Genomic DNA, 12,273 nt, shown 5'->3' with positions numbered 1-12,273 from the left:
GAATTAAGAAACGGGCTGTTTCCCAATGTGAAGGCTGCAGCCTTTCTAGGACGCGTCTTTGCTAGTCGCGTCCTATGGAGATGAGACTAGAGTGCTAGCTCGAGTGCTTCCTAGTGTTTGTAACGTTCGGACTTTGGAACGACTTGCTAGTGTGGAAGCGCTTCCGCTTCCGCTTTTTAATACTGCGTTTACGCTTGTAAACACAAGTGCGCTTATGAATAAAACATGGCAGCAGACTTTTGTCTGTTATAAATGCGGTCATGTCTCCTTCGCATGGAGCATCTTTGAGGAAGTCACAAAAGCTTTGTTGCGGTTGATCGAATCGTCTTTATTCAAAAAAAAAATCCATTCAATTTTTATAAAACTAAGTGAAATTGTCTGAGAACTTAATTCATGCATCACATTTACAGTATGGTTGATTACTATTATGCTGAGGGGAAATAAGACAAAGAAAGTGATGATAAACATGTATTTATTTGGATATATTATTTAACTGATCTGATTCATTCATATATACCTACAATCTACCAGTACTTTGAACACATAAGTATATTATATAAAATACAATTATATACGTTCATTGCAAATTACAAACATTGCAAATGATTGGTGGTGCATTTATTTGACAACATGTTTGTGCGCCACCCTAAGGTGCACAAAAGCCTCCGTTTGCTGGGCTGACCCTAAAAAAAAAGATAAAACACAAACATAAATAGGTATACATAAATAATGTAATCTTGTGAGCGAGTAAATTTACATTGTTGACAGTGGTGTTTAACACCAGCTACGTCCATGCAAAATATAGCAATGTATCATTAAGTGGCAAAAACGTTTGAAAAGTGGCACAGGTCTTTAAGCTTGAATATTTGCATTAAAATGATGAATCTATAAAAACCAATACGGCACAAAATATTTCTGAAAACTTTAATATAACTTCACTTACATTTGAACGTGTACTGCTTTCCCTCTGCCATTTTTTATATCTCGTGCAGCTTGTGAACGCAGTGGATTGTGGGTAGTTTTGGCTCGCCTAGGATGCAGTGATGCATCCTTGAAAAATCTCGGAATTCTGAGTAGGGTCTATCTGGTCCATGATCTGGTCTATCTGCAGCCGGAGCCACTTGCCAAACACGCCCATTGCTCTGCCAGACACGCCCATTGCTCTGCCAAACACGCCCCTTGCTCTGCCAAACACGCCCATTGCCAAACACGCCCATTGCTCGTTCAATGGTGGCCATTAAGGATGAGTCGTCGCGACCGATTCGTTCACAACGAAAGAATCCCGAAGGTGAACGACAAGAACTGGTTCTCCAAAACAAGAGAACTGGTTCTTTGATTCTTTTTTAACATAAAACAAAAATATGGTCACGTAAATAAAATATACAAACAAACAGAGCTTCGTCTCCCCGCGACCTTATATTGATTGAATCTACAACGTTCTCAAAGATTCAGCCAATGAGAGGTAGCAATGGTGTTGCTATGGCACCTGGGTAAACAAATGACAAGGTGGTACCGTCCGCCACACACGTTAACGAATGATCGCTGCAGGCTTCAATATCATGCAAGCACTTCATAAGTTTTATTTTTATTTTGTTCTACAACACAATTGCATGCTTTAATAAAGTATTGTTTCACCTACCATTACGAGTCTTGTTTGGTCTAATATTAATAAGCAGTGCTTAGAGCTACTTGGAAGACGTCATTTAATTCTTACTGCACCGCTTTATGTATTAAGGATATTTATGAAAGAAAAGGCACGTATGTGCTTTATATATGCTTAATATTTACACTTAACCTGGGTAATTTCGCCGGAAGATTAGAAAGTCAAAGTAGTAGGCTACATGCATGCATGTTAAAGGAGAAAGAGGGGGGGGGGGGGGGGGGGTCTTGAAGTCTATAACCCAAGCAACCATGTAAATCCTTCCACTGTCAAACATATTTTGCTCGAATTTGCGCGCTTTCTCTGTCTGACGTATCTTGGGTCATGCCATTCGATGTGGGGCCACTCATATATCCCCCTACATTTCCGAAAATAGACTTGACCTGTTTGGCAGAGCAACAGGCGTTTCTGGCAGAGCAATGGGCGTGTTTGGCAAAGCAATGGGTGTGTCTGGCAGAGCAATGCACTGAAAAAAATATGGAGCTGGGTTTACTTAAAAAAACTTTGTACACCCATTGCACACAGAAATACTAAGTAAATTTAACACAGCAAATCTTTAAGTAAAATTTACTTGCATCTCCTTATAGCTTTTATTAGCAATACCAAAGTAATGTTTACCTCTGAAGGCAAGTATTTTTTACTTAGTTATATTTTGATCTCCTTATAGCTTTAATTAGCAATACCAAAGTAATGTTTGCCTCTGAAGGCAAGTATTTTTTACTTCGTTATATTTTGATCTCCTTATAGCTTTTATTAGCAATACCAAAGTAATGTTTACCTCTGAAGGCAAGTATTTTTAACTAAGTTATATTTTGATTAAGAATTACTGGTAAAAATCTAGTACACGATTTCCACATAAAAACTCCAAGTAAATGTTAAAAATGGGCACACCTAAATCCCCCCCCCCCCCCCCAAAAAAAAAATGAAGACGCACAATATCCAGAATTTTGCTTTTTATTTTTCAAAACCACAAAACACATACACAAACAAAATGGGCATTTTCTACATGAAAATATAAAATCATAAGATATAAAAAAAGCAGAAACAAAAATAATGAGCAGAATGCAAGCGTTGGTGAGTGGAATTTAGTAAATGGACCTATAAGTACACAGTAATAAAATTCAAAGTCAAGAAAGAATGCAAATCTTTAAAAAAAAAAAAGAAGCCACCAACCTGTACAGGTCCATTTTTACATCCTGTAATTCAAGTCATGAAACAAACCTACACTAAAGAACAAGGTGCATAACTAAAAGCCTTTCATGAACAGTTATGAACAACTTCGCAATTAAGTCAATTGCATCTGCTGCATGAGCTGTAGTCACATTTCCCTTTTACTGTAACAGTTTCCTTCTCAGAGAATCCACTTTGGGGGAGAACTTTAAATCATCCAACTCCAAAAGCAACTTTTGAAACACTTCAAATGTGTATTTCAATTTTGGAGGATAACTGAGATTCAGTGAGTACACAAAGCCCATGAGCAGAATGCAAGCATTGGTGAGTGTTTTACAACCACCCAATACCTCTGTACCATCAACCACAATGATGACATCAGTTGGGGGGGCACCCTCTGCAGCACTGCCCAGCACAAGGATCTTGATCACACCGTCTTTGATGTCTTGTTCGATGACATCCTTGGAAACATCCTGCTAAACACAACACAAAGAAGTGCCATAGTGGTCAACAACTGCACAACCCACACATCCCAATACTTCAACTGCTGCCATTTTAAAAGGGGTAGGATACACACACACCTGGTAGTCCTTAATGAGCTCCTCTGTCGATTCTCCCAGGAAATGGATCAGACAACGGATGACCGCATCATGGCTATTGATCTGTTGCTGTATAAAAACAAGATAATAAGACATAAATAACTTCAATGCTCAAAAAATTAAGGGAACACCAACACAACGAAACAATGTTACGAGTCAATTATACTTCTGTGAAATCAGCCTGTCCACTTGGGAAGTTAGCCATGTCTCAAGGGGTGGAATGATGGACTTAAGTAAAAGAAAGCAAAATGCTAACAGCACATCTGACTGACTGGGAGGACGCACAAAGCTCAGAGAGATATGGCTCAGCTCGTCGCAATTCAGAGAACACCACCTTTCATGAAGGAAGTACAGTGGATTGTTCCTACCTGATTGAGTGACTCCAACACACTTTTTATTTTTGTGCCTGAAGTCCCACCCTTTGTCTTGAAAACAGTCAGGAGTTTTGGAGTGTAGAAATTAGGGCCCGACCGATATTGATTTTTGAGTGCCGATGCCGATTATTTTCAGAGAAAAATTACGATTACGATTTAATCGGCCGATTAAAAAAAAAAAAAAAAAAAAGCATATAAAACGTAGTTTTTGATACCTTAAATATATTTTAAACACTTTTGACGAATATGTGAATTGAATGCAGAACCTTTGAGTGTTTTAGAATACATTTACAGTCAAAAATGAGTGTAATGTAAAATGTAAAATAAATAACTAACTCCCAATGTGCTGCGCTCGTGAGCAGTGACTAACACGTGCGTGCTGAGCAGTATGGTCTCACCGTTAGAGTCTACAGTATAACAAATTAACATGGCCTGGGACCTAAAGAAAAACAGGCACAACATGCTCAAACAACGCGTCTTGTGTACATTGTTGAGGTGAGCGAGCAGCTGCCTGAACGAGTGTGCTTTAATGTTGTATGGTAAAATTCAATCTCCTCTTTTTTACTCCAGCTAAAGTGTTAGTTAGCAAGGCGAGTAGGAGCGCAATCTGCAGGATACTAAGCGCAATAACATTTAAAAAAGTTAAATAATAATAATCGGTTGTAATCAGCGTCTTTTTGGCCGATGCCGATTATTTTCAAAAAGGCTATAATCGGCCGATTAAATCGGCAGGCCGATAAATCGGTCGGGCCCTAGTAGAAATCCATCTTAGTCAAAAAGGTTCGGTCCAGGTTGATAGTTGTGATCCTCTTGAACTCCTCCTTCACCTAAAAAACAAACAAACAAAGACACAAAGCACACAACACAAAGGCACACACATTGAAATGAAAAAGCTTTAAAATGGCACATATTATGTGAATGTTTTTACAAGCTCATATTTCAACTTCTACTTATTATTGTATTTATGTACCAGTTGATTTCATATAATTGTGTGTATATACATTTAAAAGCTACATCAATGGATTTAAGACCCTCCAAATGATTTTACTTCAAAATATCTAATGACCTACTAACTGCCATGAAAGTTTGGCACAAGCGTTCACGTTTACCTGAGATTCGTAGAAAAGGGCAGGCCATCTCTCCATGACATCTGGGACAGCAGGCATCTGGTTGACAACCTCCAACCGCCGATATGGAAAGGTCTTCTCCATTTTCTCACTGATAATCTTGTTGTTGTTGGTCTTTTTCACTTCTGTGAGTAGAACCACCCTCTCTTCTTCCATTGTTTCTTTTGTTTCTCCATGTGGCAATGGCGGCAAATAATTTACTTCAGCCTTTTTGGGTCTTTTGAGGCCTTTGGGACGGGAAGTCATCTTTCTTGAAGAGTTCACCTCTAGCTCTGGACAGGCAATTTGGAGCCCTCTTACTTTTGCCCGATAATTGGCCATTTTATACTTGATTCTTTGTTGCCATCCATACATGCCATTGAATGAGCCTGGCTCTTTGAGGCATGGATACTTCTCAGCCAAGGCCTCAAATACGTGCATCACTTGGATTCCTGTTGGGTAAGCTGTGTATTGAAACATTATCTCAGCTAATTTCTCGAGAACGCTTCTTGTCACTTTTGGGTTGTTTAAGAGAGTTCCATTGGCGTTGTAAGCTCGGTTTCCTGCCTCCAGCAAGAGCTGAATTTCAAAGGAAAATGGTGAAATATCGAACTGTCTTGGCCATGGTCGGGAACGGTATGATGCAGGACTTTCATCAGATGATGAAGAAAGCAAAACGGTGTCCTGGGATGCTAAAGATGTGGATGACATGACGTCTGATTCTGGTAAGTTGTCATCTTCTTCTTCCACAGCGCTGAGATTTAAAATGACTGCTTCAACTTGGACAACTTTCAGGGTACCCATGTCTTGCACATCTTCCATAGACGTCAATGTGAAGAACTGACCCCCAAACTCCACATCTTGATACATCAGAGTAAAGCCATCTGGAGTGCTGAATGTGCTCTGGATGACAAGCTTGAGATCCTGTAGATTACTGGGGATACCTGATGGCAGAAGCAATTTGTGCACTGTATGATCATCTAAAAAGATCCGTAGCTTTGCTGGGGTGGACATCTGAGCAGGCAGGGAGACACAGGAAAAAGAGAAAATCCTTAAAAAAAAAAAATGCCATTGCATATTTAAAAGGGGTTGTTGATGTGGTGTTTTAAGGTAACAACTCGTCGTCCTGCAATAGTGTACATAGCCAGGGCATAGAAATCAAGTAGTTATTTCGGCTCAATTATTTGGAAGTTGCCTGTGTACTCTAGCTCATAGCTCCTGAGGTGCTCATTGTACCATCCATTTAGTAGTTTGACAACAAAGACTATGCTATCCAAAACCAAGATGATCTGAGAAACTTCAGCAAAGTCAGGCATCCTCCAGGTAAACCATAACACAGCAACATTCCTGGCGCATAGCTTGTACCTGAGATGGCCACCTTGTTTGAGACATGGACCATTGTGATGTTTGGATACTTGCGCAGCACCAAGTCTTTAATGGCCGCATTTAGTACATCTAATGACACTTGTGATGTTTTGGTAACAGACACAGATTGTTTGAATGCACTGTTCTCATGGAGACACAGTGCAACCATGAGTTGGTGTTTTTTGGCGAGGGACAACAGTATGTTCCTAAAACAGCCAGTCTGTCGGACAATTTTTTTTGAAAAGCTGTGCTTCGCTTCGAAGTGCATTGTCCACAAGGCAGACAATGGTCCAAATTCCCTTATGAGCTCAGGATAATGCTCAATGAAGTGGTGTTTGGGAATTAGTTTGTTTTGGGGGAATACATCCAGAAATCTTTGCCGGTGTTCGGCGATCTTGGTGTCCAAGTAACAGATACTTTCCTCTGTGTGAGCTGGAGACATGACTAGCTCCACTATGTCCTTCAGAACCATTAGCACCTGCCATACTGGATCACTCTCAGGTACTCTCAACCCAATCAAAAAAGCCAAAAGACGCAGCAGGCACCAATTTTCATGGGCATTCCCTCCTACTGATCTTTTTGCAGCGAAAGTAGCAGTGACCAAATGTGGGCGATTTGTTCGGTCAGTCCACTTGTAAGGGAACTGAGCAATTAAGTCATTGAATTCCACCAAGGAAAAATACTTGTTCTTGATGAACGCATTCAGTGACAATGCCAGCTCTAGGGGAACAACACCCTCAAGAAGGTCGTGTAGCACATCAGGAGGGAAACCAGACGTCACATCAAAATAACACAGCTTTTCAGATAGTGCACACCGTTTTTTCACCCCATAGCACGGACTAAGAGAAGGACTCGATAAAGCTGTTTGAACATGTAAGCAGGCCCGGTTCCAGAACAGAATGCCTTGGGGTGCATCTGAGATTACAGGGGGTGCACCAGTACTATGCTAAAACCAGCTACCCAGCTTCAGTTCAGACTTCGCTTTTTTACACACAGGCCTTTCCTACCATAAACAAGGACTTCTGCGTAGTTCTACTGACATGTTGGGACAACAAACAATTACTGTGCTTAAAAGATGGTATCATATCATGTCTTGTGATGTGGAGAACATTTCAGCTGCAACATTAGCTTATTGATATCTTAGATAGCTTTGAATATGAGATAGGTTTTTGATATGTGTGATGTGTGAGGTGTAAAAAAGAACAGAATTCTACACTAAAAAAAAAACATGTGACTGCAATTCAAAAATAACGTTTATTTTTTATAAATTGTGGCAGGATATTTGACGTAACAAATAATTGTACATTGCCACTTAAAAATAAAACTGATTTTAGCTGAACAAGGAAAGAAACCTTTCAGACTTTGAACTTTGAACAAAAAGTAATCAGTATAATACTAAAGTTAACACGATTGTAAATAAATACAATAAAAAGAAATATGGGTTCTTATGAACATAAAACATTTAATACATGTATTGGATAACCAACGGATATCCAACGGATATATAACTGTTGCTGCCGAAGAAGTTCAACGTCACTACCGTGCGCACCATAGATATAGGGTGTGTTCGAAACCGCGTACTTGCTTACTGCTTACTGCTTACTACCAACTAAATATTTGGCTTACTTCTCGAATCCTTAAATAATGATTGAGTAATCCATTTGAGTAATCGACGTTCAGAAGACCGTCCTTACTTAACCACCTCAGATGACGTGAATCAAATGACGTGTCAATAACCTACCGGCCGGGCGCCGTTAATAAATATTATAAATAAATATATAAACGTCACATTTAACGTCACAGTACATCTTCAACCTAAGGATTTGCGGTGATATGTTAAAAACAATTATTAAACAATTATTAAAAGCACTGCTGCTGCGGCTCCCCGTTTAGCGCCATTGCTTCCACTGTTCTTTTGAAAAGACGCAGTGCATTCTGGGGCAGTTGAGTACGTCTAGTAAGCTGGCGATGCTTACTCAAAATCTTTCCGGAAGTAGAAGACATTCGGATACTACTCGCTTACCTTCACATCACTTCTGGACTGTCTTGGCATCACACAACATGTCAACCTCCCAACTCATAACAAAGGTCACATTCTGGATTTAATCTGCTGCACTGACATCACTCCCACTAACCTTGATGTCATTGATTTCCCCATCTCCGACCACAAAGCTGTACTTTTTGACATTCATACCCAACTCCACAAAACCAAGGAACAACGGACCATCTCCTTCAGAAACATCAAACTTATCAACACCACAGACCTCTCCATCATGATCAGCTCCTACCCCAACCCTACCCCAGCTTCCTCCCTGACTGACCTGGTGACTCACTACAATAACTGCCTCTCCTCCTCCCTCACCACCCTGGCCCCCCTGAAAACCCGCTCAGTCTCATTCACCCACACTGCTCCCTGGTTCACTCCTCATCTGCGCCAGCTCAAAGCCACTGGTCGTCGACTGGAGCGACTCTACAATAAGACAAAACTCACTGTACACCGCCAAATGTATTCGGACCACCTCCATCACTACAAGAATGCCCTCACCACTGCCAAAACCTCATACTACTCCAACCTCATCAACACTGGTACAGGCAACAGCAGAGTCCTCTTCTCAACAGTCAACCACTTACTTCAGCCTCCTAAATCTCTCCCTCCAGATATTTCCACCACACAATGCACTGCGTTCCTTGACTTCTTCAGCTCTAAAATCAACACCATTCACCAACAACTGGCCTCATCTCGCACCCCCTCTGATGACCCACCCTGGATGATCACCTCTGGCCAACCTCTCATCAGCTCCCTCTCTGACTTCACCCTAGTAACAGAACAGACCGTCTCAGAACTCATCCGCAAAGCCAAAACCACCACCTGTCAGCTCGATCCTCTTCCCACCTCCCTTGTCAAAGCATGTCTTCCGTCCATCTCCCCCATGATCACCAACATAATTAACTCCTCCCTCACTACTGGTACTGTACCCCTCACTCTCAAGCTGGCTGCCATCACTCCCATCCTGAAAAAACCTGGTGCTGACCCATCTGACCTTAACCATTACCGGCCCATCTCCAATCTCCCTTTCATCTCCAAAACACTTGAAAGGGTGGTTGCCGCACAACTACAGTCCCACCTCGACATTAACAATCTCCACGAACCATTCCAATCTGGCTTCCGTCCAAAACACAGCACTGAAACAGCCCTAGTCAAAATCACCAACGACCTCCTCCTTGCAGCCGACTCTGGATTACTCACCATTCTCATCCTCCTCGATCTCAGCGCAGCATTCGACACCATCTCCCACCCTCTGCTCCTGGACCGCCTAGCTGGTATTGGGATCACTGGTGCTGCACTCTCCTGGTTTACATCCTACCTCACCGGCCGTCAACAATTTGTTCAACTAAGCAACCACAAGTCTGGGTGTTCCCCCACCTCCCTCATCACGTGCCTGGAAGAGATCCGGAGCTGGTTGAGCAGGAACTTCCTGAAACTCAAATCCACCCTCACTAAATCACAACACACCCCAGCTCCACTCATAATTATCGATGGATTCCCAGTACCCTTCTCCTCCAAAGTCAAGAGCCTCGGTGTCATCCTGGACAACACCCTCTCATTCGCACCCCATATTCACAACATCACCCGGACTGCATTCTTCCACCTCCGCAACATCGCCAGACTCCGCCCATCACTGACCCAATCCAGCACTGAAATCCTAGTTCACTCATTTGTCACATCACGCATAGACTACTGCAACGCCCTCCTCACCGGACTCCCCACCAAACTCATCAACAGACTGCAGATCTTATGTTGCAAAACTTATGACTTATGTTTATTTATTTTTACACAATGTCTTGTTTTTTTTTAAATAATGTATGATGACTATATGCTCTGTAAGGTGACCTTGGGTGTCTTGAAAGGCGCCTCTAAATTAAATGTATTATTATTATTATTATTACCTAAAACTCGCTTACTACGTTCTGCATACTCAATTTGACGTCATAGTTAGTAGGAGTAGTAAGCAAGTACGCGGTTTCGAACACACCCATACTATATGGGTGCGTGCATTTTACACACGACGCAGGCATGACACACGATGCCGGCCGGCGGCCAATCACAGCAGCGCTGATATAGAGCGACAACATTGAAACCTCGAGTGTGATATTGCTTTATGCAACAGTTATACTAGTAAAATGTACTGTTAATAATAATAATTGACAATAGATTGTGATTTGTTTGTTTTTTTAATCATAGAAACGAATGAAATTGCTTCCGGCAACAAAAATGTCCCCACTTAGCGGACTGTTGCCAAGCAACATATAAACAAAACACCATACATAAATGCGGAGTGATTTTGTCAGTTTGGTGAACAGTCAGAGTGATGTTGGATGCTCATATCTCAACGGTATTTAATGGAAATTGTCACAAGTTTCATTACAATTTGTTTTGTGAGCAAGTATTTTATTATTTTTATCATATTTATAAAAAGAAAAAATCTTTTTTTTTTTTCTTTTTTTTTTTTCAATTGAGGGTGCAAACATTTTTTGGGGGGGTGCAATGCATGCTTATGCACCCCCGTAGAACCGGGCCTGAGACTGGTGTGTCAGGAGAAGGACCACTGGCATCAAGTAGCCACTAGATGGAGGTATTGGACCGCGTAGCAGGACGCGGCGTGACATATTACCCGATAAGGATCAAATCCTGCACAGTGTTGTGTGGATTAGGGACAAGTCAATAAGAAGCTTTTCTCCATGGTGCCTCTTCCGAATCATTATCTGAGGTAATCTGTCCATTGCATGATTTCCATTGGACAGGAAGAGTTAATGATTTTCAGATGCTGTGTACATACGAGCCGTTTCATTGTTAATAGTCTCAATGTGGATTTTTGTGTTGCATGCTTATTGACCAATGAGTTGACTATCTATTTTCTCTGAACTGTTTCTCTCTGTTGAGGCAGAAGTGTACTTACTGAGGGCAGCTTTTCTGTTGGACGCATCACCTCAGATCATTTGACTAACAACAGCATGTGTGACTGGTTGCTCCTCATTTTTCAGGACAACAGAAGTGATTCACGAGGTGTTCCTGGATGGGAGGCAGTTGATTGCTTGGTGGAGAACCTGGTAAACCTCAACCGCACAATAACCGCTTTGTCAACAGCAGAGATAGCTGAAAGGGTGTGACTGTATTCCAGGATAAATTACATGGACAATTTTCCCTCCAAATACACTTTAGAATGAGAGCAGAGGACCCCTCCAGGGCCATGGAGAGCTTCAAGGAAACGAATTGACTCTCACCTGGTCAACAAGCAGCTAAAGCCCAGTTCAGACCAAAGATTCACCTTGCAACGCCTTGCAACTCGCAACTCCTTGCAACGCCTTGCAACGCCTTGCAACGAGACGGGCTGCGACGTTCTAAAACTGGGCAGTTCACACTGGCTGCAACGAGCTGCAACGGGCTGCGACGCTAGGTGGTTTCCATAGTAACTGTGAACGCTCTGGCACATGCTGAGAGCCGCAACAGTATTATTTGCGTAGGTTAGGTTAGATTAGTTAGGGGTCCAAGCCAACAGGTTGGATCCCTATTGTTTTTGTAAGGATTTTTCTTATTAGGGGTCCAAGCCAACAGGTTGGATCCCTATTGTTTTTGTAAGGATTTTTCTTATTAGGGGTCCAAGCCAACAGGTTGGATCCCTATTGTTTTTGTAAGGATTTTTCTTATTAGGGGTCCAAGCCAACAGGTTGGATCCCTATTGTTTTTGTAAGGATTTTTATTAGGGGTCCAAGCCAACAGGTTGGATCCCTATTGTTTTTGTAAGGATTTTTCTTATTATTATTCCCGGCTAGAAGTGGTACCACAGCCCAGACCGTAAATGGTGCATACGCGCCAATTGCATCACTAGATCCAGGTCCGTGAACACTACGCAGACGACAAAATCCAGACATGCCGGCCACTAGGTGGCGCTATACCAAGGAATACGCGTTTTGGGCTATAACTCCCACACCGAACCTCC

The 12,273-nt window shown here is 41.8% G+C and overlaps 1 protein-coding gene and 1 long non-coding RNA gene across 3 annotated transcripts; both read right to left on the bottom strand.

Annotated features, from left to right (window-relative positions):
* Window positions 1–2,674: 2,674 nt before the first annotated feature.
* LOC115538276 (uncharacterized) lies at window positions 2,675–3,976 on the bottom strand. Its single transcript, XR_003975188.1, has 3 exons — window positions 3,798–3,976; window positions 3,412–3,498; window positions 2,675–3,303 (listed from the first exon to the last, which is right to left on the bottom strand). It is a non-coding gene; the product is annotated as an uncharacterized LOC115538276 (long non-coding RNA).
* Window positions 3,977–4,485: 509 nt separating this feature from the next.
* Window positions 4,486–9,565, bottom strand: LOC115538275 (uncharacterized). 2 transcript variants are annotated; one of them, XM_030349969.1, is made up of 3 exons: window positions 9,522–9,565; window positions 4,913–5,923; window positions 4,486–4,630 (listed from the first exon to the last, which is right to left on the bottom strand). In XM_030349969.1, exons 1-3 carry the CDS (start codon window positions 9,561–9,563, stop codon window positions 4,556–4,558), a joined length of 1,128 nt encoding a protein of 375 aa, XP_030205829.1. In that variant the 5' UTR covers window positions 9,564–9,565; the 3' UTR covers window positions 4,486–4,555. The 2 variants fall into 2 exon arrangements, with proteins under 2 accessions (XP_030205829.1, XP_030205828.1); XM_030349968.1 differs by lacking the exon at window positions 9,522–9,565 and having other exon boundaries at window positions 4,913–7,224.
* Window positions 9,566–12,273: the final 2,708 nt, after the last annotated feature.

This window comes from Gadus morhua, unplaced genomic scaffold (assembly GCF_902167405.1).
Source record: "Gadus morhua unplaced genomic scaffold, gadMor3.0, whole genome shotgun sequence".
Classification (NCBI taxonomy): domain Eukaryota; kingdom Metazoa; phylum Chordata; class Actinopteri; order Gadiformes; family Gadidae; genus Gadus; species Gadus morhua.
This window is presented reverse-complemented; position numbering and strand designations above follow the sequence as displayed.

What these genes read in the sequence shown, in the direction of transcription:
- LOC115538275 (XM_030349968.1), bottom strand. Translation starts at nt 5,986, where the DNA reads ATGCAATGGCATTTTTTTTTTTTAAGGATTTTCTCTTTTTCCTGTGTC. An exon ending in CCCTTTTCTACGAATCTCAG is followed by an intron (nt 4,631 to 4,912) that starts GTAAACGTGAAC and finishes TTTGTTTTTTAG; the next exon opens with GTGAAGGAGGAGTTCAAGAG.